Raw genomic sequence first — 27,274 nt, 5'->3', positions numbered from 1 at the left:
GTATGAAATTTAAAAATAGCCTAGACAAAATATGTATCATTGACCTAATTACTTGGGACTGAAAGTTAAATAGTTGTGGTAGCCTCAATTTATTACTAACCTAAGTATTAAATGTCTATTTACACTTATCGATAATCAGCATCAGTAATAAATAAAGTTATCTTTAGTGCATAATCATTACATTCAAAATTTAAAAAAAACTGTTTCAACAAAAATAAATAAATGTTGGCTGCATTGAAAACAAATTTATAACTTTTAAATGGCGCCTGGATATGTGCCAGGTGATTCGTAATCATATGACCAGACTTGCACGTGACAGTTTTTATTTACATTTGACTAAGCTATTATAAAATATTTATTTCTGGTTGAGGTATTTTTTGCAAGATGTAATTTTAAACGTTTTTTTCTCTTTAGTTCATTGTAATTTAATACGTTTCAGTGATGAATTCAGAAATTAAATACTTATGCAAGTCATCTGTATACAAATATTAAAATGGCTTTATTTTCACGTTTCTTTTCACCAAGGAGAAGTCAAAAAAAGGAAACTAACGTGCATCAAATTCTTCGGAATAAAAATTCCTTAAGGTAATTTTTAACTGTTAGAGGATCGTATTGGATGACTTAGATAATTGTTTCATGTGAATCTTTCAAAGCCTATAACTTCAACTTCAAATATTCAGGAAATTAAGAAATAATAATTTTGAAGATGTAATTTAAGCAAGCAGTAATGCTACTATTAATCGGTTTTGTGTAATTTATTACTTATCTTTAAGAACGCTATTTACATATTTTTAGCCAAAGTGTAAAGGCAGAAAGTGATTTTACCTTGAGTTTGTGAACTGTGCTTATTGATTGCTTATTCATTTTTGGCAGGTTTTTGTACACTATTTTGTTGATTTATTAAAAGTTAATATATAAGCATATTGTGTTATGTATGTATAAAAAATTATATATATTTTTTATTTTACATTTTTAGTTCAGTTATTAGTTTTGTGTTAAGGTAAATTATGTACAGTCTTTTGTGAGTCAGTATTATAAAATTTACTTTGTAATAGATTATGAAAATCGAATGTGTTGAAAGTTAAATTTATTTTTATTTGAAGAAGAATTTTGACTTTTTTATGACTGATTATATCATCTCGTTAATATTGTAATCATTTAAATTATATTATTATTTACTAGCTCACATTCATTTTATTTTTTATAGAAAAATTTAATTTCATGCGAAATCAAATTTGAATGAATCAATTTGTCCCTACTGAGAAATATGGCCCAGATTTTGATTTAGTTTTTATTAAACAAAATAAAAATTCTGTTTTTATAAATGATTGATGTTCAGTAAAATATATATCTGGTATTGGGTAATATATCTTTAATTTTGTATTTGTTTTAGATCATCATTCACAATTGAACGGGATAATGTACGTGTGTTATTGTTTAGAGAATGTGATTGGAGAGGTAGAAAATTACTTTTTGATTCATCCTGTGTTCAGAAAATATCAGTAAATAATCTACAGTTGACTGGTGGTCGACCAAGAAGTAACTCAAAAGATTTAATTTTTGAAATCTCCAATGGCTTTGGATATCAGGTAAAATAATTTCATTTAGTCATAGGACATTTATAATGCAATATTAACATTCTTGTTTTGGATTTGTACAGCACGATTCATATTTTCAGTTCTGACTCTTTTTCATATTGAATTGTACTATTTTTTCATTAATTTTAATGTAAATATCTGATTTTTATTTGTTTTCATTTTTTTCTAATAGCTATATCATTTGTTGAATAGTTAAGTTCATTAATTTTTTTCATTAACCTTTGGATTTCCCTAGCCTAATTAATTCTTAAATTTGATTTTCTAAAAAAAAATTTTTTTAAATAACCTTATGTTAAAAATATTGTTTCAAACGATTTTTTTGTACTTATTTAAATATTTAGTTAAAATTTATCAGAGATTTGTAATTGTTTGAATTTGAGGGATGTGTTTATACATTTTTTTTGTAAATTATGCTTTGATATAAGTTAAATATTTTACCATTAGTACTTAAATGTTTCCTCATTAGTTGATTATGGATTCATTAAAATCAATTATGGATCTATCTCATCAAACCTAGTCATATTTGTGATTTGATCTAGCAGTTAGTAAAATTTACCTTAAGAAAAGTGTAAGCTATAATTAGATGTAGAACTACAATATGTTTAACATTTTGAGTACACATATAATTGTTGAAAAAATTAATTTTCAGGTAAGAAAAGCAGAAATTGCTGCATTTGTTGATTATGGGGATTATATTAGGGGATAAAACTGTCATAGATTTGTTATGTTAAGAATTCATGGTTGTAGTTTGGAATCTCAGTATTGATTGATGCAATTTGTCAATTATTTTACTTATTTTTTAAAATATTATATTAATGTAATTTTTTATTGTATTTAATAACAGTACACAAAACCTAGTCGTGATGCAACATCTCTGGGTGAAACTGTTTTTGGGTCAGTTGCATTATCACAACGAAGATCCTCAATTAAAGTTCATTTGCTTAATAGTCCACGACGACTTATGCTGTCAAGTGTAATTCATTCACCACATCCTAATAGAAAACGGCAAATCAGGTATTCTTTTTTTCTTTTTAATAGAATTAATAAAAATAAGTAAAAAAAATTTATCTCTTTTTTATGTTTTAAGTGATTTTTATTACTTTTTTTGTATTAGACCAATTCCTTCCTATATTTTATGCAAAATTAAACTAATGTAGTAAGATAAGTTATTTATAAAAAAAACATCAATTTCAAAAGATGCATTAAATAGTAAAAAATTCCTGAGATGTTTGGATTTGAATTTTATGCCAAATTAATGGTTAAAAATTTATAAAAAATCATGATGTGCTGCCAGTTTAAGGATTCTAATCATCATTTCAAGAGTTAAAAATAGTTTTAAAAACAATTACGACGTCATTTGTTCCTCAGTTAGTAGAAACCTTCTACAAATTTTACTGTTTTAAGTACTTAAAAACAAATTTTTTTAGCATTTTGTATGTATATATTTTATGCTATATTTGAATATTATATTTGTGATAATATTCTAGTTGTTTGCCTTTAAAGAAAAAAGAAGAATATTACGTATTTGTAATAAAGTTATGTTTTTCATTTTTACAGTGATCGTAGTTTAGATGACTCTTATGGTAGTTCCATAAATTCAATGAGTGATTATTTCAGTGGAATTTCAAGTGATGTTAAATCAAGTGACTGTGAGTATTAATATACTTTTAAAAAACATAAATGACACTTTTTGTTCATTATTAAACAATCAGATGCACTTTGTACACCCTTTATCTTGTTTATAATTTTCACTCCTTGATCCCCTCTAGTTTTAAATAAATTATAAATTTATTTGTCTGAAAAAAAACCTAAAAATATATACTATTTTTCATTTAATCATTATGAAGAGTAATTATTGTAAAATGTGCATCTACTGTGATACACAAGTTATGTTAATGTATATCCAAGTGAAAAAATTTAGAAATTGATGTGGTATTTTTTTATAATTTTATGTGAAAGTTTATGTAATTGAATTATTAATTATTGAATTGAATATATTAAACATTTATATATTGTTTTGAAAGTTACAAATATTTGAATATATAAATTTTATATATTTATCTAAATTAATTTAAATAAATATATAAATTTTATATATTTATCTAAATTAATTTAAATAAAATTATATTTTATATATTTATGTTTAGTTTTTCAAAAAACAAATTAACAGAATATTATCTTAAAATTCTCAGAATCTTATTGATAATTTATAGATTTAATATTATTATTAGATAGATAGATTTAATATTATTTATAGATTTAATAGATTAGCAAGTTAGGCAAGAAGTATTTGATAAATAAAATAAGCTGCTGAAGGTGTGTTTTTAGATCAGTATTTTCCCACGCATAATTTGTTTTTGAAATTTTATTTATTCTCTGTAACACTGAAAAAAAATATTTCCAATTTTTTTCTTATTATATTCTGTCAGCCATGGTCACTCAATAAGACATTATAAAAAATTAACCACCATCTTTCTCTGGTTGAATTTTAAGTATTATTCAAAAGATTGTTATTCTTGCACAATAAATAGCAAACTTATAGCTATAGCAATTATACTCTATTAATAAATATAAAAGCCTGGTATAGGATAATAAAAAAAAAAAATCATCTCTTGCCAATTTAAAAGGTTTCAACATAAAATTGTAACTTCTAGAACGTATAAGTAATAAGTTTTTGTATTATTAAATATGATAAGAGGAGTCTGGAGTAATTCCTTCTGCAATGCAGTAGGATAAATCATACACTCACCAGTCTTGTAAACAAATATATGCTTTACAGCTGATGTGCTATGCCACCCACAAAAATAGAAGTTTTTGCATTACATTTTTTGTGTTCGTTAAGCTAAACAGGTGCTTAAATCTTGTTTAACTTTGTTTTAATGTTTTGGGAGATGTTGACATAAACTATGTAATTAGTTTATTTACATCTTTAAATTTAGGAAGGAAATTTTAATTGAATTAAGTTTTAATGTTTTATTTATATGACCAAAATTAATTTAATAATTAGAATAACATAGATTTTTAGTTAATTTGATTTCGTTTTCTATGAATTTGTTTATAGCTACTTCATTTTCTTTTCTTCCATGTGAGAGCACATATGTGTATATAATTTATTTACATTTAGACCCTATATATTTATATAATGAAAGGAAGTATTGGTTTAATTTTATCTTATTAAAATTTGTTTAATTTTTATTTATATTACCTTTTTTTACATTCTTTTTTTAATTTTACATTAATTTTATACACTTGTCCATTCTTTTTCTTCCTCTGCAATTTCTTAAACCCAACATATATCCTACATCCTTAGTTATCTATTTAATGTATTTATAATATTATCTTTCTTTACTATTTCTATCCTGTATATTTCCTGTCTATCTTAGCATATGGCCTACAAACCTTGTTCTTTTAATAAGCCTCTGCTACAAAATTCTTTTCTCCAGTTTGTCTTAACATCTATTAATTTCATGCTGTTACAAACACACCTTTTCTTAATTTCATAGAATTTTTTAATTGTATGATTTGTTTATTATTATTTTTTTTTTAATTTTGTAAAGTTTTACTAACATAAAGGTACTATTCCTTATAAATATTGCTTTTTTAAATTCCAAAATATATTTTACAGGAAAAGTTGCTCTAAATAGATTAAAAATATGGAACTCATGTATGGGGTTATATTATAATGTTTAATTTTTTACTTTATTAACTTTGTTAAGAGAGTTAGCAGAGATCTCAGTTGAAGTGTTTAATTAATGTAATAAATAAAAGCAGTTAGTAAAAAAAATAAATTTTTAATAAGGTAATTTTTATGTTGAAGGATGTAATTTACTAAATTGTAGATTGGTTTTTTTTCAGTTTCTATAGATTTTCAAGATTTTTCATTGGAACATTCAGTAGGAAACTGTGACAGCTTATCTTATTGTCCTATACATTGTAGTTCGTTAACACCAAATTGCAATAGTGCTAATTCCAGTAGCAGTAAGTATAAAGGAATTATCTCTTTCATTATATTAGTTTTTTTTTTTTTATTTGTGATGCTATTTAAAATGTTAAATGTAAGGTTTATAATTTATATGTAAAAGAAAATCTTCAATTTTTTCTTTTTTACATGTACGAAGTAAAGGGAGTATGGTAATCGCAAAAAATTTCAGTTTTCAATGGAAATATCCATTTTGACTAGTTACGCTGTGACATATGTACATATGTATCTCACTTAACTCAAAATGATTAGCCATAGAATGTTGGAATTTTGGATTTAGGACTGTTGTAACATCTAGTTGTGCACCTCCATTTTTTATTGCAATCGACTGGACCAAAAGTATCCAAAGAAGTCCAAAATAAAAAAAAAAAGGATTTTAGACTTTTTTTAACTGCAGTAATAAGTCCTCTAAAGCTTTTCAACAATATATCATAAGTGGTACTTATTTTCATTGGTTCCAGAGTTATAGCCAAATAAAATTTTCATTAATGAAATATTTGGATCTTACAATGGGAAGGCATATCAGTTCGACTTCATCTCCTTTTTTAACTTTTTTTTTAAATTAAAAAAGTATTTATTAATTTATTAACCTCTGATTGTAAAAAAAAAATTACAATAAATAGTAATTCAATAATAATAAAAAAAAAGTATGAAAAATAGAGTTACTAATAAAATAAAATTTTATGTACTTTTCAATTAAAAAAAAAAAGTGTTTATGTAATTTAATAGGCGTACAAGGAAGTACTGTGGTGTCCACATCAGAATTTTAAACACTGTTCAACTAGTTTTTCTTATAATCTTGTGTTTACGTGTTATACGAGGTCTGTGAATAAAGTAACGAGACTAGTTTTTTTTTGGCTGCCAAAGTGGCGACACTGTAAAGTTGCTAGTAAACATATGGTTATATGAACAGCTGATTTATATTAGATATTAGTGTTTTTAGTCTGTTGTTGCCATGTGAGACGTAAACAAACTTTTCGTGAAATGAGTTTTTGTTGTGCATTACAAAAGTTGTGCAATCAAGTTTTGTGTTAAACTCTTTGAGAATGATACTGAATTTTTTTTCAAAATTGAAAAGTTAGTATGAAGATGATGCTCTGTAACGAGCCCAAGTTTTTAGGTGGTTTAAACCATTTTCAGATGGCCAGGAATCAGTTGCGAACGATCCATACTCTGGAAGACCATTAACATTCAAAAAGTGATGACATTGTTGAGTGAGACAGACTTGATATGGTATGACCGATGATTAACTGTCAGAATGATTGCAGAACTATTGAATTTGAACCATACCACAGTCCATCAAATTTTGACAAACAAATTGGACATGAAAAAAGTTGGTTCCTAAAAACCTCACTATTAAAGAGAAAAACAACAGAGTGGAATTGTGCTGCGATCTTCTAGGGTGAATTAAAACTGATCCTGATTTTCAAAATAATATTATTACTGGTGATAAATCTTTGATAATCAAAGATTCATGAGTACAACCCAGAAACAAAATGCCAGAGCAAGAAGTGGCACACTTCAAATTCATCACATCCCAAAAAAGCACAAATCAAAAATCAAAACCATTGTTAATTTGTTTCTTCGATAGTAATGGCATTATCCATAAAGAGTTTTTGCTTACAGGACAGACTGTAAATCAGTATGTTTACCGAGAAATTCAGATAACTGGATGCTGCATCATGACAATGCATCTTGTCACACTGCATTCTCAATTAAAGAATTTTTCTCAAAGAAAAACATTCCTGTAGTTCCTCAACCACCTTATTCACCTGATTTGAGTCCCTACGACTTCTTCTTGTTCTGTTTGAAAACAGAAAAAACACCTCAAAGAACACCAGTTTGGAACAGCAGAAAACATTAAAAAATATGTAACCGACCATCTGAAGGATATTCTGGTTTCTGAGTTCAAACACTGTTATGAAGAGTGGGGAAACCATGTGAAGCACTGTGTGGCTTCCAAAGGGAAGTATTTTGAAGGTGATAAGATTCCATATATAATTGGATTGTAAAAAAAATGATTTTCTGAACCAATCTACTTGTAGATAGTTTCAAAAATCACATTTTACAACATATCCTAGCAATTATACCAGAGATTTTTTGAATTTGAATTTAATTTTTTAAAATATTATTTAGGTAACCAGTCTGGTGGAAGTTTAACCAGCCTAAGAAGACGTTGGTTAAGAAGTGTAACTACATCAATGAATCTTGATTCATTGCACAATTTGATTGACATGGATTCTTCTCAAACTATTGAATCAAATTCTTCCACAGAATCAACTCAGAATTCTCAAGTATCTACACATAAACGTACTAAACTTGGAATTGCAATTATAATAAAACTTCAGGAATCGCATGAAAAGTAAGTTTAACCACAGTTTTTTTTTGAGGTTATGTTAAATCATCTCTTAGTATTTTACAAATTCTGTATATATTTAAAATGATTGCAATTTATTTCATTTAAAAATATGTTGATGTTACTCCTTTTAGTGACATAGGAATTCTACCTTTAGGATAATTCTTTGTCAATCTTCATGTACAACAGGTAGTAGCTGAGTTGCTAGAATTTCTGAAATTATACAAAACCAAGAGAAACTGAAACTTAACATGTAAATTAAAGTATTTTAAACATATGCAATAAAACTATTACAAGGTTAAATTCTTTTCATTTTTTTTTTTTTAATTTATATTTTTTAAAAACTTAATTTTTTTGCAAAAGTGTTGATACTAAATTACATACTAATTCTAATTGCCAATTGACTACATGTCGGTTGTTATTTACAACTTCAAGTTATCAGAAATATACACAAAAAAATATGTCTTTCTTCCCTAGAATGTTTTTTCAGCCCTGGAAAAATTAACTATTTCTTATACTAGTACCAGTGTATAGAAAAAAAAAAAAATGTTAAATTTTTTAGTTAGTATTTCATATTAAGACTAGAGTATTCTGTATCTTCGATGTGTTTCAATAAAACTTGTTAGTCATGACTTGTCAATGGACTTGAACTTATATGACCTTTTTTTGCATTTTATGAATTTTTTTCCAAATCTCACTAAAACTGTCAAGATTTTCAGATTTTAACTGTGAGGTCTGTATCAGAATTATACTTTAATTTGATTTGACCATTTTTTACTCTAGTGATCAGTCCTCCTAAATCCATGGAAGCTTTTGATGTAATGCTATTTCTTATAAAGTAATAATCACTATACACTATATACTGTTGTCATTTTATTTATACAAGACACATTCGCAAACTAAGGGACATCGACTTGTATTCAAATATTAGTAGGTATGAACACAGTTTCACACATGCAGTGCCATGTATCGGCTATTTATAAAGCCACTGCAGTTGTTATTTTGCCTGCTGGTGAATGCAGATTGCAATGTCCATGACAATCATTTCTCCTTACAATTGTGAAGTGCAACTGTGATTTGATTATTGTATGTAAAATGATTCTCAGCTGCTGAAATTTATCAGGAGTTGTGCCTAGTGTATGAATCTTTAGTAATGAGTAAAGGGCAATGGGTTGAGACTTTAAAACTGGCTGCACAAATGTGTATGACAAAGAGCGAAGTGGCAGGTCCAGTATTCAGACCAAAAAAATCATTGTACAAGTAAACTGAAAACTGCAATGTGATCGGTGATTGAAGATTAGTGCTCTGGCAGATGAATTTTCGCATGTTGGACGCACCTCTGTCTACACAATCGTCATAGAAAAGCTCAGATATCACAAATTTTATGCAAGGTGGGATCTTGCACACAAAATGCTCACCGACCAACACAGAGAGCAAAGAATGTGCAGTGGATGAGTGTTTTTGGACTGCTATCGACAAGATGGAGATGATTTATTTTCCCACATTGTTACAAGTAACAAGATGTGGATATCCTACACCAATGCAGAATTGAGACAACAGTCAACACAGTAGCGCCATTCCAAGTTTCCCAAAGCTGAAAATGTTTAAACGATCTTTATACTCAAGTCAAAAAAATTTTGGCTTCCATTCTTTGGGACAAAAAGAGCATCATTTTGGTTGATTTCGTGGAACGTGGATCAACAATTACAACTGACATGTACTGCGAAATGCTCGCCAAACTGAGACTTGCGATCCAAAATCAACAACGCAGGAAACTGTCATCCAGTGTAATCCTCCTTCACAACACGTGCCCTCACTCCACTGCCTTAACCAATAAGAAGATTCAAAATTTTCATTGGGAACTTTTTGACCACCCTTCATAAAGTCCCAACTTTGCACCTAGCAACTAGTTCCTCTTCTTGCATTTGAAAAAGTGGCTTGGTGCACAATGGTTTGAAAATGAGTAGGAACTCAAGACTGCCATTGTCAACTGTTTCAATTCCCAGTTGCCAAACTTCTGGAGGGATTAAAGGAACTGGTGTAGCGTTATGAAGATTGCTTAGAACTGAATGGCGATTATGTGGAAAAATGAAGTAGCTATGTAGTAAACTAAAATTGTAAGTAAAGACCTTTTCTCACATGTTAATTTTTTTTAATGACCAAACGGCCCTTACTTTATGAATATACCTCGTACTTTGTTTAGAGCCAATGAAAAATAATTATTTTCTCTAAAGTTTAAATGTTAAATATTAATTATTTTATTGACTCATAGTAATGATTCAATTAGTTGCCCTGTGAAAGGTATATATATATATTTATTACATGATGATTCCTCACCTTGACATCTATACAGAAAAAAAATAGAGTCATTACCTTTATTTTCTTCCTAATAGGAAATTTATTATATTTTAACATCCTGCTAGTATTGTCTTGCAAAAAATAGAAAAGAAATATTCATTTGTTTGTAAAAATTAATGTGTTCTTTAACAACAAATTGTACATTTAACAGTATGGAATGAAGACCATTAAGTCTTATTCGTATTGAAATATATTGATATTAAATGAAACTTTCAAAATTAAGAATTTTTTTAATGTTATGTGTGATCTGTTAGGTAGAAAGTAAAAAAACATGTGTGGAAAAACAGATGTAATTAACTCAGTATAATTTTCCATCATTAATTCAATTTACTGCTTTGCTGTTTCTAAACAGTTCCATTCTGTTAAATTATTCTAAAATTATTAAATTTTAATCTATAAATAAAAGTTTATTTTTTATCTTATTTCTATAGTCTTAGAATTGATGTAATTAATTAAAAAATGATGCAAAGGTAAATCTTGATCTATATTTTTAGATTAGTCTGAATTACATAGCTGTTGATAGTAAATCACAAGGTTAAATGAAATTGACATCATTTGGTGATGTCAGTGATCTATATATTGAGCACATGACTGTAACTGATTAAACTTAGATGATGATACTATGTAGTTGTCTTATATTCCTTGGCTTGTTTCCATAATAAGACTCCTTTGTTTTTCATTACTCAGTTGTGATTTCAGAATGATATGGTTTTTGTTAACTTATTGCCAATTGATAAATTATGCAGTAATGTTTCAATAAATCATATTTCTCATGTTAATTAATTTTTTTTTGCATGTCCGCTTCATGTATAATTAAATAATTACTTTTTTAAATAAATGAACCATCTTAAGTAATCTCTGTGACAGTGTTAATAAATAACAGATTTTTTAACTTTTGTATTTGTAAAAAATTTTTTTTACAAATATTTGTCCAAAAAATTCTACAGGTTGAATAAAAAAATGGTTAAAAGTAATCAGGGAATAAGTTTACCTTTTAATGTATGTAAAATCAGGTGTAAAGTTTATGTAAAATAATTTAAGTGTTTGCACTTTTAAAATTTATTCTATATAACTTATAGATTTTTTTTTAATTCATCTCTTATAAGAATATATAAATAATTAAGAATGTATAAGTGGTAAGTGTTTTATATGTATTTAATCATACATTATTGCTTGTAAATATTTAAAAAGGGAAATTATTTTATAATTTGAATTTGGTAATGGTGCTTTGTAAATGAATGATTGTGTAGCCATATGCAATGGCCTTCTTGTTTGTGATAAGCTAATACTTTTTTCTATTTAATAACTCAATTTTTGTTTAATTGTATTGCAGTTTCATATAGTACAATATTTTTAAGACAGTAATCCTGTAATTATGAAACTACAATAAAATTTAAAAAAGTTTATTTTATTAAATAAAAAAAAGTATTAGCTAATCATGAACAAGTAGGCCATTGCGTACGCCTATACAATAATCCATTTACAAAGCACCATTACCAGATTCAAATTATGTTAATTAAAAACTGATTAATTATTCTTTGAAGAATATTGTCTATATATTTTCCATTCCACATTGTCAAACACAATTTTGAGCTTATGTGTGACTAATAGTTTTGTGATAGTGATACTGATTATCGCCAAAATTAACAAGCCGGAGTTTTTTCAGCAGAGGGGCTACAACAAGATTTTATATATTTTAAAATAAATTTCAGTAAAGGATGTTTGGAAATTTTGTTGAGATTATCCTAGGCCTTTTCCTTTAAATTTACCTTAAAATTTCAATATGTCTTTTAATGTTCAAAATATTTAATATTCCACTGTTTGTAGATAATTTTTCTAAAAATGTTAATATTCTTTATTCATTACAGTGGTATGGAAGAATATTTATTACAAAGGATACCTCTTTTAGTTCATTTAGTTACAAGATTGCAACAGAATTCTGAACGAGCTTATGCTCACAAGGATTCTTTTGTCCAATTAATGATGGAAACCACTGCTGATGCTGCACAGGTAAATCAGTTTACTATTATTTTTATCATTATCAGAAAATTTTCTTTATTCTTCAATGTGTTTCAATTTGTATAATCATTTTCATTTAAATATAGAAAAATTTTAATACTGTATTTTACTTTCCCAGCGAATATAACTAGAATAGCTATATTCAAGGGAAAACTAACGGTGATCATGTCAAATTATGTTTAAGGGTCCAACTAGTTCATCTAGGCCATTCATTCTCAAAGTGAGTGGTAACACCCCTTTGTGGGTGCTGGAGGTCTTCTGGGTACATAATGAAAAACTTTCAAATTTTTAAAATGTTTTCTCACTGATTTTTTTTTTAAGATTTTGAAATATGAAGTGCACTGTAAAAAGTAGAGTATTCAAACTTCAATTTCTTTTTTTATTTGTCCCTCTAAGCCCCTTGGTTGTAAAGTTAAAACAGTTTGAATACAATCATTTTTTTTCATAATATGTAGGTGTCCCTTTAATATTTTGTACCAATGTATAATGTAGCAGTAGTATGAAATAAAAAAATAAAACCGATTTATATTCTTTCAGCCATTTTACTAATGCAAGTTCGAACCTTTCTTTGATCTATGTAGCAGTCGCCTAATGTGTCATTTTGACGACTACTTATAATAAATATGTCAAAACAAATTAGTATTTATTATATACAAAGCATTATTATTGAATTATCAATGAAGAAATGAAGAAAAAGCGACAGGAAATATGAGGGACATTCAATAAGAGACAGATTGATGTAGAAAAAACTGTGTATTTTTACAAAATGAGACTTTTACTACTTCCTAACGTAATCCCCACCAATATTTAATACACTTGTCCCAACAATGAACTAGTTTTTTATACCTGATGGAAAGAAGTCTTTGTCTTGTTTGAACCACTTTCCCACAAATTCTCTGACCTCGTCGTTGTTGCTGAACTTATTTCCACGTAATACCTCCTTGAGTGGACCAAACAAATGAAAATCCGGGAGCCAAATCTGGACTGTAGGGAGAATGTAGTAATATCCTCCTACCCATTTTTCCTATGGTTTCTTGGGTCAGCTGGACGATGTGAGGACGAGCATTGTCATGCATGTAGCAATATCACATATTTTCTTTCCTAAAGAAAAAAATATCGCATTCACAATGTTTTCCTCTCATTGCTGGCTATACTTTTTTCATCAGCATATCTGAGTAGTATACACTGTTTATTGTACGGTGATTTTCCCAAATAATCACAAAAGATGAAACCTTGGGCATCTCAAAAGACGGTCAACATGACTTTTCCTGCTGATGTTTGTGTTCTGAATTTCTTTCTAACTGGTGAGCTGGTGTGCTTCAATTCCATGCTTTGTCTTTTGGATTCTGGTTCAAAATGTTGAACCCAAGTTTCATGACACATTAAAATCTTTTTTAGAAAAGGGCCCTTCCCTTTCATAGCATTTTTCAAGTCTGTACACAGTTTAAATCTTGTTTCCTTTTGTTGATGTGTTAACTCTTTCGGGGCCCACCTTGCACTTGTTTTGCTGTACTTGAGCTTGTTGCTGATAACATTATCACCTGTGCCAACACTTACTGTAGCTATTTTTGCTATATGTTCAACTATAATATGTCAGTCTTCACAAATAATGTTGTTAATGCAGGTATTAAGTGAAGAAATTGACACTTCAACTGGCCAGCCAGGACATTGATCGTCAGTCACTGAGATTCGACTGTTCTTGAACTGTTCAACCCACTTATAAAAATTTCCATGGTTTATACAATTTACCATACTGTAAAATCATTTGAGAAAAGATTTTAGCCGGTTTTTCACCATCAGAAAGCAAAAAACGAATCACTGAACTTTTTTCAACTAATGTGAAAACTTCAAGCAGACATGCCATCATTAAATGCAATATTGAGGTTATAAACAAAACAATTTTTATTCATCAGCTGCTCTCAGCTTATCCCAGTGATGGCAACCTAAGTCATGAAAGTACAAAATTCCTCCTTCAAACTGTTTCATTTCTACATCAGTTTGCCTCTTTAATTATTGAATGGCCCCCATATATATATAACAGAAAATAAAATTGAGGTAAAAAAAAATAAACATATTTTTAATTTTTGAACACAAATTATAAACAAACCAATTATCAGATATTGTATGTTTTCATACCAAATTACAGTTTACGTCATCCTGTTTAAAATGCCATTTAGTTTATGAATCATGTAGCATTTCTCAAAAATGTATTAAAATTATTAATAAGTTATCAATGCTTAAGTCAATTTTTATATGACTTTTAGGTCTATATGTGTTAAACAACGCAATTTATCCAATCCTGCATGAATTGAATGGATTATTGGTGCTTGTTCTATCTTGCTCAGTACTAATTCTGTCACATGTGGTAAACAAATAACTGCATGTTTATTCCTGTCAGTGCATGTTACATTTCAAACTTGTATAAAGGCAGTAATTGTTTCTTTTATTTTCATTAACATTTTCTGGTGCAATCGGTAGCAGGTTTTTCAAAGTCAATCTGTTGCTCACGTATTTGTAAAGTCAAAACCATGTCGGAAGAAAAAAAAAGAAGAAACGGCAGTACGGTGCAGAATATATTAAATACGGATTTATCGAAAATCACACAATCCATCATCGCCAATGTGCCCTAACTTTTTCAAATGAAGCGATGAAGCCTTCCAGGCTACATCCCAACCCCATAGGGGAAGATTCCCGCCTTGTGACGCTTCTGGTCGCCACACAACCCTCCTCGTTCATAGCCCTGATGGACCTTCCAGGCTACAAGAGCATTTTAATAAAATGCACTCAGATAAGAAAGACAAAGATGTGGTCTATTTTCAAGACCTGGAAAAGAAGTAGGTAGCTCAGCCAACTATATGAAAACTTTTTTCAGCGGCTTCCAAGCAAGACAATGACGTGCAATATTTCATTGTTAATTTCTAAAACAGGCAAACCACACACTATTGGGGAATAATTAATTTTACTAGCAGTAAAAGAAGTAATAACCACTGTGCTCCATAAACCAGCGGCAGATATTATCCGAAAAATTCCTTTGAGCAATAGTTTTGTGCAAAGACGAATTGATGAGATGGCTGAAAACATCGAAAAATCATTATGCAATCATCTGAATACTTGCCAATTTTCAATTCAGTTGCATGAGTCCACTTTACTAATGAAGCATTGTTGTTGTCATACTTAAGGTTTATCAAAGATGAGAAAATATGTCAAGAACTATTATTTGCTAGACTTTTAGAGACAGATGCAAAGAGAGAAATCATATATAATCAACTGGAAACATTTTTTGACAAAAAAGAAATTTTTTTGAAGAATATTATTATGTCAATTGCTACTGATACTCTGATACTCTGTGACAGGGTGTCACAAAGGCTTCATAGTGTACTTAAAAAATAAAGTTCTCAGATGTGCTTGCTGTACATCACATTATTCATCGTCAACATTTAGTTGCAAGAAACTTCAGTGAACGCCTGCATACTTCACTACAATATGTTATCAGAGCAGTTAATAAAATCAGAAGCAACTCACTAAATGACAGATTATTTAGTCAGCTTTGCGTTGCCAATGATGAAGATTTCAACTGCTTGCTGCTTCACACAGAAGGGTGCTGGAACTGAAAAGAAAAGATACTTGTCTGACTCAATTTTACAGTCTGACTCTGTGATAGAGTTCCTGGAAAATAAAGACAGAGTTGCGCAATAGCCTCATTACATCAAAGAATGATAATAATGCCTATTTGACTGATCTATATACATTGTTTAATGATATTAATCTTCAGCTTCAAGATGACGACTTGAACATGATTAAAACAAAAAATGTTGTTACTGCTTTGGTAGCCAAACTGCTATTACACAAGAGAAATATTGGCAGATGTGAATTTAATAACTTCCCTGATTTATCAACAGTATCCTTCAACAACGACAATTAGCTTGTTTACTGCCAACACTTGGAGAACCTCCACGGTGATTTCAAAGAAAGATTACAGAACATTTTACATACGGACAGACTGGGTGTTGGATCCTATTTCAAATATCAACGCAGCAGGATCATCCCAGTTAGAAAAGCAACTTATAGAACTAACAACAAACAAAGAAATAAAAATAAAATTCAAGAATCGCTACCTAGAATTTCAGCTGCAAAAGCCAATCCTGCAATTGTTACCCTGGATTATAGTCGATTGTTCAATGATTTCTGATCATGTCACGAGCTCGCAGAAGGTCACATGAACACAACGTACTTGGTCAAATATATCTTGAGACTGGAGTGACAAAATGTGATAAAATTTTGTACACGCACCTGTCAGACATTGTACTACATAGTTCCTTGGTTGTCCGAGAGATGGTGCTACTTGTATTGACTACAGAAATTTAGTTCGGGAACTTTTCAGACCTACTGTGTATATAACTATATAAATACCATTGTAATTGTTTTGAGAGCAATTTTAATATAAATACTTCCAAACATGATTAAATATTTGTTGTAATTGCTCTCATTTAAAATGTAAGTTTCAACTCAGAAATAGGATATGTCACGTTTAAAAACAATAATTGCAGTTGCTGTTTTTAAGAGCGCATCTTAAAAACAGCAATTGCAATTATTATTTTTAACAGATGGTAAGTTTAAAAATTTTGGGGATGCTAGAAAATTTTTGATTCTCAATGTGGGCGGTGGGTGAAAAAGTTTAAGAATCAAATGATCTAGACCAAAATATATAAGTATGTGCATACATATGTACATAAGTGTCACACTGCTTTTGACCTTATACCTCAGGATTGACCAAAGCAATTTTCTTCAAATTTGGCTCAACTATTTCTATATATGGGGCATTAATCATATTCACTTTTCAAAATTTGTTAAAGGGGTGGGAAATGGTGGATAATCAATTTTGATTTTATTTAGAGGCATTTCAGAGACAACTATTAAAGTAAATTTGTTACCTGTAATGTATATATAAATAATCCAAAAAATCTACCTCCACCTCTTAAAATTGAAATGTATTGTTCTTTTGCTCTATCTCCCTTCGGTTTAAATATTTTTAAAAATTCCATATATAGAGTCATCAAAAAATGACTACAATTATTTATAATTATTTTTCCTGGATGTAAAATGCAAAAAGTTTTTTTGAAAAATTTCTTATTTTAGCCTTTGTTGATGGGGGTGTTAAATTTAGAGAAAACTTTAGCAGATTTGTTAAGTTTAACTTATGTTTAAATTTAAAAAAAAAATTTCTTAAAATTCATTCCCCACCTCTAAAAAATAGATTTTTTTGGCTTTAACTCCTAATTTTTATTTTTATTATTAATAGTCAGGAAATTTATACAATACTTTGCCAGCTTTTTTCCCATTATAGTGTTGTATATTACATAAATATATTTATATTCTAGAATACTTTATTTAAATAAAATTATAAAATATTAATTTATTGTTTTTATTTCTGTGTATTTTTTTAATCAAATTTTTAATGTTTTTTTTTAGGCATTATATGATATTTTATGTGGTACTTGTATTGAAAAACCTGTTTGGTTGACATTAACTTCATATTATTCTCAAAATAATGTTCAATGTCAGAATGAAATTTTGTATAAATTAGTTAAAGATCTTGGTTATTTATTACAAACTATTGACACAAAGCATACAAATTTGTAAGTAATTTACTACTGTTTTTATTTTTATTATTATTCTTTAAATCATGTATATATATATACAAATATTTTAAGTTATGTAGTCTCATAGAATCAGTGTACTTGTAGTTTAATAGCAGGAAACATAAATTATAAATGAATACAATTCCTACATTTCAGCTTTTTTCATTGAGACAAAATCCAAAGAAAATCCAATATTAATTGAATCCAGTAATTATATTTACATTGCAGACTAGTATTATATTAGTCTGGTGACTTAATGTTTATAGTATAAATAAACATTGCATAAAATATAAATAAATCATTTTTTATATTAATCTCATGACTTGTTCTATTATCTTATCAGTTATAACATTACAGTAATCGTGATAATGATAACAATTCTATTTTTTTCTTAATTCCTTTTTAAATTTTATATAAATAAATAAAGTGTATATATTTAAAAAAAGTAAATTATTTACTTACCTATAAAAAATAATATTTTAAATACTACTGTTATTTAATATACTCTCTATTACGTTGTTTCTTTTTCATTATAAGAATTTGTGTGTTTTATTATTTATTTTTAATCTTTTTATATTAAACTCGTGATAGAAATATTAAATATCTTCTTTTACTTTCTTTTTGAAAGATTTTTGTTAATACAAAGAGTTATATTTATTTATTAAATTAAATAAAATATTGATGGCATGTCAATTCTATAAACAAGCTTATATAAACAGACATGCCTTTTGTGTGGTTAAAACTTTTAATTACTTTATTTTTTACGGAACCAATTGTAAAATCACAAGGTCTAATTTGTTTTGCATTTCCCGTTTTCCTTTCATTACCAGCCTCTTTGATCTCAGTCCACTTTTTCAACAATGTTATTTAAAATTTTTAATTAAGTGCTTTAAAATTATTTTAAACTATCATTAACAATGTATGAAGTATACATTGTATTGTAAAGCTTAAATAATTCATTTTTAACTTTAGTTATTTTGAAGCATTCAATTATAACTATTTTAAAGTAGACCCTAACTGCACGCAATAATAAATAAGGGTAGATTTTCTTAAAGTAAGATGTATAACAATTCTTTCAAACATTTTTCTCATTAAAATAATTATAAAATGAATAATCTAGAAATAATATTTTTTTTTTTCAAAATAATAACTGATCCTCTTTGTGAAAACTGCATTCATTACGGTTTAATTGTCTACACATCTGGAATGTGTTAGTAGTAACATTGTTGAAATTAATCTAAAAATTGATAAAAGCCACTGCACACTATGTTTTAATACTTTAACGCCATGACACCTAGCTGTTAAATATCAGTCTGATTTACTTGTCATATATTTGACAATTAAATCCCTTTACAGATTTTATTTGGCGAGTATCTCGCCAATGTAAATAGAATTAATGTATTGTTTATTTTGTTGTATCAGTGCATTGTCTTTTAAGCTGAATAGAATTAAATTTGTTTAATTCTGTTATGTTTTAATTCTTATTGTAATTATTTTATAAAAATGAGTTTACTGATGATCTAAATTACTAATGAAAAAGAACTTTTAGGTTTAATTATATTCATCTGTGTATAACATATACTTGTATATATAATGCCAAGATGTATTAGCTCAGCTCCTTCCATCCGTTCATAGATTCAAGTACGTGCTCTGTTTGCTATAAAACCATTACTGTATTCCTTCTATCTTTGTCTATCATATACAAATCCTATCCATGAAAATTCCTATGTGTACTTCATGCTTAAAGTTTTGTTAAAACAGGCTATGTTTTCTTATGTGATCTGTGCAAAACATGTCATCTGTGTTAAAACAGAGAGTAGACAGCGGTGAATAAAATATAAATTAAAATGAACAAAACCCTTATGCTTTATTTTTTTAAGGAAACAAAGATAATGTGAAAATAAAATGCATCTTAACTTTTATTTCCAGATCTAATTGTAATTATATTTCTAGTACATATTAGTGCCCACTACAAAAAAATTACTTTAATTACTTATCTATGAATGTTGTAATACAGTAAATTTTTTTATTATGTAACTGCCCTACATTAGAGCAGTTTATTTGAATTAAATTAATGATATATAAGTAAATATCCAATTAAAAATTCAGTATATTTTTTTTAAATTTCTTTCATGAGAACTGTCTCTTTCATAATGTGATTTAGTCAGTGATTTAAATGAAAAAATTCCCCTAAAAATAAGACGTGTTTAAGCTTTATTATTCACACAAAAATGGAATAATGTGTATAAAATTAAACCAAAACCATCTTCAAATTACAATAATTCAGAAATTACAATTCTGAAAATTTTCTTAAATTACAATTCTTCAGATAATTTTTAATCAAAATTATTTTTTTCTACTTTCATATTAATAAAATTGTTTTCTTTTTGTTTTTCAGTTTCATGAGCACATTATTGACAGCAGTTTTGACACATCATCTTGGTTGGGTGCCAACAGTTGTCCCAGATGAAGGAAAGGATATGAGTAATAAAAGAAATAATCATGATATGGTATAATAGCTTGATCTTGTCTATTATTTTTTTATATCAATCTTGTGACTGGTTTTATGCATTATTTTTTCTTTTCTGTTCTATTACAATCTTAATATATTTTCTCCCTTACCCATATTTTTCTGTTTTATATATTTTAAGTCTTGTCTTCCTTTATTATTTTTACCTTCTCTGCTTCAATTCAGTTTCAGATTAATTAACTCTTGACACGTTAATTTTTACGCCTAGCAACTTTGTAAATCGTAATCCTGTCTGAAAACCTCTACATGTTTTCTTCCACCTCATCATTTTTGACTTTATCACCCATCTAATTTCAAATATTAATTTGTAACATCACATTTCAAAAGCCTCTCGTGGTCATTCCTTTCTGGCTTTTATATTATGTGATTTTCTTGCCAAAAAAAAAAAAACATTCTAAACAAATATATATTTAGAAATAATTTAAAGAATTAGTTTGTCTTATTCTTAAATTTTATTTGATACTAGAAGATTTATTTATGGATAAACGTTTTTTTTTTCTTTTATCAGTCTGTTTCTGATCACTTCCTTTTTTATTCACTTTTGTACCATATTTTATTACCTTAGATATTTTTTATTTATTTTAAAATTTAATTTCTCTTCTACCATGTACCACTGTATTTTATGTCATTTAGTGTTTATTGTTATTAACTTTTTAGTCTCTGCTAAAGAACTATATATTCTTTATCTTTCAAGAGATAGAAGTAGAATAAGTAGCACAATTCAAGTGACTAAGAAGCACAATAACCGAAGGACATGCTTTGTACATCAGAAATAAGAAGTCAGCGTAGCATTGATGAAAGAATATTTTAACAGGAGGAGAAGTTTGCTGATGTATTACATTAAAGAAAAAATTAAGTAAGACAGTAGCAAAATTCTCTACGTATAAGCAGCATGTAGCCTTGTATGATGCTGAAACATGAACAAAAAGGAAGGAGGATAAAAGGAGATTAGAGGTGCTTGAGATGTGGATATGAAGAAAAATGGAAGATGCAAGATGGGAGAATGACATAAAGAATGAAGAAGTGCTGCAAAGGATTGGGAAAGGAAATATAAGAAAGAAAAATTGGCTTAGGCAGTGGTTCAGTAAAGAATGTCTCCTGAAGACTGTAATTGAGGGATGGTGGCTGGAAAGATGAAAAGAGGAAAATGAGGTATCTGATGATAGATTCAGTTAAAATTAGAGAAAAATTATGATAACACTAAGAGAATTACACAGTCGTGAAACATTGAGGATTATAAACTATGAGACTATCTGACCTTTCTTGTAAGGACCTGCCTTTACACAATACGCTACTTATTGATTAATATTTCTTTGTCTGCAGATAGTTACTCACGTATGCAATGTATTTAGCTTTAAAAAGGTTCTACTTTATAAAAAAAAAAATTATTTTTAATTTAATTTTTTAATTAAAGCAATAATTACTCTATTCTTCATAGTACTGGTTATACAGTGCATTTGAAAAGTCACTGTGCAGTATGCTTTGGAATTATGTAGTGCATTCTGTGTTTTTAGCATTAGGTTGGTTGCCCTTGGGTTTGTTGTGCATTGCTCAGTAATAAACCAATACATCAGTTTATGAGTTATGATTGAACGTGCTTTATTTTGTGTTGTTTTTTATTGGAATTAATAGTGAGAAACGTAATGGTTCTCTCGGTAGAGAAATGCATTTTTTGTCGTTGAACATGTCTCTCATTAATGTGACTAGCATACTGATTTAGTGAAGCTCAAGTTTTCTTAAAAGTTTTCAAATTCAACTGTTCCTCACCACAATGCAGTTCAAAATCTGACCAAAAAATTTCAGGCAACAGACTGTGTTGAACATACTGCTCACCTAAACTAAACGAACAGAAGCTGCTTAATATTTCAGATGCTGTGGCTGAAAATCGATCAAAGTCAATGTGTAAAATTAGCACTACAGCAAAATATTGGACCTGCTACCGCAAATAAAGTGATAAAGCTGTAAGAAAAGAACTGAAACTTTTCCCCTACAAGTAAAGTGTGTTCAAAAACTTAAACCTATAGATCATGCCAAAAGACTATTGTCAATGATGTAAATGTTTTTTTAACCAAAAATTCCATAGGTATCCTCAACATTACAGGTTTTTTTACAGATGAAGCGCTCATGATTATGGTCAACAATAAATCCCTATGAATTACATGAACAACCTTTACTCAAAGCAAAAATTGGGGTCTGGATTGGTGTGAGTAGAACATGCACTATGGGCCCAATATTTCTCAAAATACATTTAATAATGATTGTTATTCTGCTGTTTTAACAAAATTCATTATTTAGTTAACATCATAATTTGATATTTATAATGAAAATCAATCATTGTTAGTTCCAACAAGATGGTATCATTATTTATACAGCTAACAGATCAGTGACTTTTTTACAAAATTTGTTTGGTGAATGAAAGATTTTGAGGGGATTTTTGGTCTGCACGATCGCCCGATCCGACTTTCTCAGATTACTTTGTATGGGGGAAGCGAGGCAAGCAGTGTATCACAACAGACCACCCACAATTAACAAACTTAAAACCACAAACAGCATACATATGATACATTTCCAGTGCATCAGCTGGTTAAAGTGTTTGAAAACAAATTGAAATGTGAGTATTGTGTTGATGTTGGAGGAGGTCATTTTCAACACCTCTTATAAATTCCATTACAGTTATTGTATCAGTTTCTATAAAATAATTAAATAAAAATATAAAGTAATAATTAAGAAAGTTTTGTCATTACACTTCCATAATTCCAGTGTCCAGAAACTTTCTGAACACTCTGTATAATGAACATCTTTTCTCTCAGATTAGTGCCACTTACAAATCTGTTGGTTTATAAGTTTCGTTCATAAAATGAACGTAAATTAATATACCCATTTTTTTGGGGGAGGGGAAACTGGATTACATCACTATCTGCACTCGTATTTGAGGAATGTAACTATTATTACAATCTAAAATTCAGGCAAAAAAATTTTTTTACATTTCTGTTGTAATTAATTTGATTTTGTAAATTTAAATGATGTTTTTCTTATTTTTTCAGTTATCTGCTTTGTCACAATCACATCCATATAATCCGCTCTGGGCTCAGCTTAGTGATCTTCAAGGAGCTTTAGGATTCCCTCCAAAAGTAGTGAAGACTATTATCATAGGACAATCAGAAGTTCTTATATCAAAAGTTTTATCTGTACTATCGTATTTTATTAGGTGCGGTCAGATATTTTATACCCCTGAAGAGCGGCTAGAAGATCCTAGTGAAGATTGTTTACTTGAAGCTATAATTAATTCAAAATTAAATCCTAGTGAGAATGAAATAAGTAACAAAAACGATTTAGTGGATATTCAGCAACAAGATTCTCAAACAATTATGTGTCATTCTACGAATACGTCTTTAAGTAAACGAAAAAATTTTTGCCATTTAAATTCACTTAATGAAACAAATAATAGTAGTGAAAGTGATTTAAAAAATTATGAACTTAATTTAACTTGTAATAATAGACCTAGTAATTTAAATTCTGTAAAATCTGGTAATCTTAATAATAATTTGTTAAAATCACCCGGATTAAAGCAAACAACTGATGCAAAATTAAAAAAGCATTGTAATAATATAATCATAGATAAAATATATGAGAATGATTTAAATCCAGATGTGATTTCTGATAAAGTAACAAAATTATGCAGAGTGCCTAAATCTGCTGTTTTATATCACTTGGAAGATGATGTTGAAAAAAATCAAGCAGTAGAAAAAGGTGTTGCAGTTTTTGAAAAAAATAATCATTCGTTTGTTAATTATCCAAAAAGAATTGAATCAGAAAAACAGATGGCTTCAGTCGATATTAAAAATCACATTAATAATAGATTATTTAAAAAAGATGAAAAGGTATCATTTTTTAATGAAGATATCTTAGCTGATAAAAATAATGAAAAAACTGATAAATGCAATAGTAATGTTATTTTTGTTCTCGGTGAGAACGAAGAGCTAGTTGGTTTAAATAATAATATTAATAATGGTGACAATAATAAGTTAGAAAATTTAAATAATGATGATAATGTAGATTTAAATATAATTACACCGAAAATATGTGTAGATAATTATAATGATGATGTCGATAAAAGCCAAAGTTGTATTAGTCAAAATAAAACAGTGTTAAATAATATTGATGATGGAGAGAGATCAAAGACTACTTACATAGATAAAAATGATAATAATTGTAAAAAGACTGGTTTAGTGGATGAAGAATGTAATAGTAGAAGTAAAATTTTAGTATTTAAATCAACGCCTATCGATTTATTACAAGACTGTAATAAACTTTCTCCTTCAATCAGTTCTCCTCCACAAAGGTGTCTTAGCATTCCAGATGAAGCCATGTTAGTTACTGATGAAATAAAAGAAAAACGTAGTCGAGAAACGATTGAAATTATTAGACGTTGGTTAAGTGATAGTGAAATTTATTCTGATAAACATAAACAGTTTCTAAAACATTCAAATTCAGCAACTATCAATAAAGGTAATATTGCTAAAACTAAAAATTCTAGTGAAATTATAAATAATGTGATTACCGATAGGACTAGTGACAACAATACTGTTGATTTAATTTTACCTAATAATAGTGACTGTGATTTGTGTGCAAGGACGACAGCTGAAGCTGAAAATAGTGATTCTGTTGAAGTAGAAAAGGATTCTTATAGTTGTTTTAAAGAAAACCAATCTGATGTTGCATCTGATAACATTCATTTGCCATTGCCCAAGTAAGTACATGTGCAAAGGAAAATATGCTTTTTTTCTTGTAGTTTATTTTTTAACTCTAAAAGTAGTAATTGTTGAACTCATCAATGGTTGGTGTAGCCATTTAAATTAAATCATTGATCATAAAAATAAAGAAAATTAGTATATACTTAATTCATATTAATTTTATGTTTAATCTTTTCAAAAATTGGTAAATTCACCTTTATTGTTTATTTTTTTATTTAGCATTTATGATAATGTAATAATAGAAATATGATTTTTATTATTAATATTTTGTTTAAAAAAAAGATAAAGTACTTCATGTTTTTTTCATGAGTATACTATGAGGCCTGTATCTTTTCATAGTTCTTCCTCTGCTTCTTCCATTTGGTCTATATCTCAGAATTTTAGCTGGCATGTGTTCTGATATTTTGTCAATGTGGGGACATCAGTTGGATTTATTTTTATACTGTTTAATCGTCTCTTAACAAGGAGATATCCTTAACTTGTTCCTCTTCCTGTCTAATTTAATATATCAAATTTCAAAAATGTCATTTCTGCCAACTAATAAAGAAATCTCTTTGTTGTGATGCAGTTCTCACTACCACATAATACAGCTATGACAAGTTTTTTTTTTTGCTAAATTTCATCCTTGTTTGAATAAAGTTCTATAAAACAATCTTTTCATATTGTTTAAAACCATAATTAAAATTAATGTTCAGCTATTCAGGTCAGAATGTAAAAGCTGCTAATTGCAAATAGGGTTGTACTTTAATAAAGATTTAATTATATTAACTTTGATTAGCTTGTATCATTTGTAACATAGTTTATTTTATTTGAAACCCTTAGCAAATGGTGATTGTGGTAATCCTGGTGTTCTGTCACATACTTTTAGACTCACTATATATTTTAAGTTTTTCAGTTAATTTTGTTACGCTTGTTTGAAATTTAAATTCTTTACAATGTTATTATTGTTTTTAATTATGATGAAGATTCTCTTTGATGATATTAACCACAGCCATAATTCTATATATATATATAGATTTTGTAGAATTATCTTCCACAACTGTAGTGCAACATATGGCTATAAACCTAATTACAGCTCAGCATTTTGAATTTGTCCAGTCTAAAATCAAACCAGTCCTTAGACATCACTATAATTGATCCCCATGAATCAAAATACACTAGTCATTTAGCTCTAGTTAAAGGTGTCATAAACCTTTTACTGGATTCAAACATGGATTGCATAGCACCAAAGAATAGCAGATACTACATAAGAGTGATGTGTCCAACATCTAGACAAAGATTCAATAAATAAATTCATATTTAAAATCTCTTTGTATATTTTTAACAACATTTCAATTTTATAACTATAAATGTAATAAATTCTCATCTATTTATTATTTTTTATTCCTAGTTCAAAGAGGGATGATGATGGTGAGATTGAAATATGCCTTGCTAAATCATTACTTGGTGGTGTTAGTGATCATTATATTCCTTCATTAATACTTCAAGGTATACTAGAAGATGGTAATACGTCACATCCAACATGGGAGTCTGAGTTAAGGCGTGATTTACAGATAGAAGTACATTCTCCTGTATTAAATCAAGAAATTAGTGAAGCTGTATGCATTATTGCAAATGTTGATACTTGGTAAATATTTTATTATTATAACAGTATATCGCTGACCAGTTGTTTTATCATTTTCTTTTAATAACTAAAATTTGGATATACTGTGACTAAATTATCTCCCTATCTATTTCATGAAAAATTATTTCTTTGAAATTGTATAAAAAAAAAAAATAAAACTGCTGAGGTAAATAGAAATTTTATTCTCTAGGGAGGAAAATATGGAAATAGAAAAATGGAGAATTAGTTTCTGATAATATAAACAAATGTGTTATAACAATAGTTGAAATAATAGTGAATGCATTAATATTTCAAAATGTAGTCCTCGTTGAGTAAAGCTATTATTAGAAAACTGTCTTTTTTTCAAATTAAACATAATCTGTAGTTTAATAGATTTGTAAAACGTATTTGTATTAATGTTTTAAGTCATTAAAATAA

At 28.1% G+C, this 27,274-nt stretch overlaps 1 protein-coding gene across 1 annotated transcript in view; it reads left to right on the top strand.

Annotated features, from left to right (window-relative positions):
• The first annotated feature begins 258 nt into the window (after positions 1-258).
• Positions 259-27,274, top strand: part of LOC142330844 (folliculin-interacting protein 1) — a 36,223-nt gene continuing 9,207 nt past the window's right edge. The window contains exons 1-11 of the mRNA XM_075376305.1: positions 259-585; positions 1,394-1,589; positions 2,443-2,612; positions 3,156-3,247; positions 5,454-5,576; positions 7,714-7,939; positions 12,160-12,301; positions 17,780-17,946; positions 20,348-20,459; positions 23,524-25,229; positions 26,624-26,860. Of these exons, the coding sequence (XP_075232420.1) occupies positions 494-585; positions 1,394-1,589; positions 2,443-2,612; positions 3,156-3,247; positions 5,454-5,576; positions 7,714-7,939; positions 12,160-12,301; positions 17,780-17,946; positions 20,348-20,459; positions 23,524-25,229; positions 26,624-26,860 (3,263 nt within the window). The 5' untranslated portion in view covers positions 259-493. The remainder of the gene's footprint in view (positions 586-1,393; positions 1,590-2,442; positions 2,613-3,155; positions 3,248-5,453; positions 5,577-7,713; positions 7,940-12,159; positions 12,302-17,779; positions 17,947-20,347; positions 20,460-23,523; positions 25,230-26,623; positions 26,861-27,274) is intronic.

This window comes from Lycorma delicatula, chromosome 10, assembly GCF_047948215.1.
Source record: "Lycorma delicatula isolate Av1 chromosome 10, ASM4794821v1, whole genome shotgun sequence".
Taxonomy (NCBI): Eukaryota; Metazoa; Arthropoda; class Insecta; order Hemiptera; family Fulgoridae; genus Lycorma; species Lycorma delicatula.
This window is presented reverse-complemented; position numbering and strand designations above follow the sequence as displayed.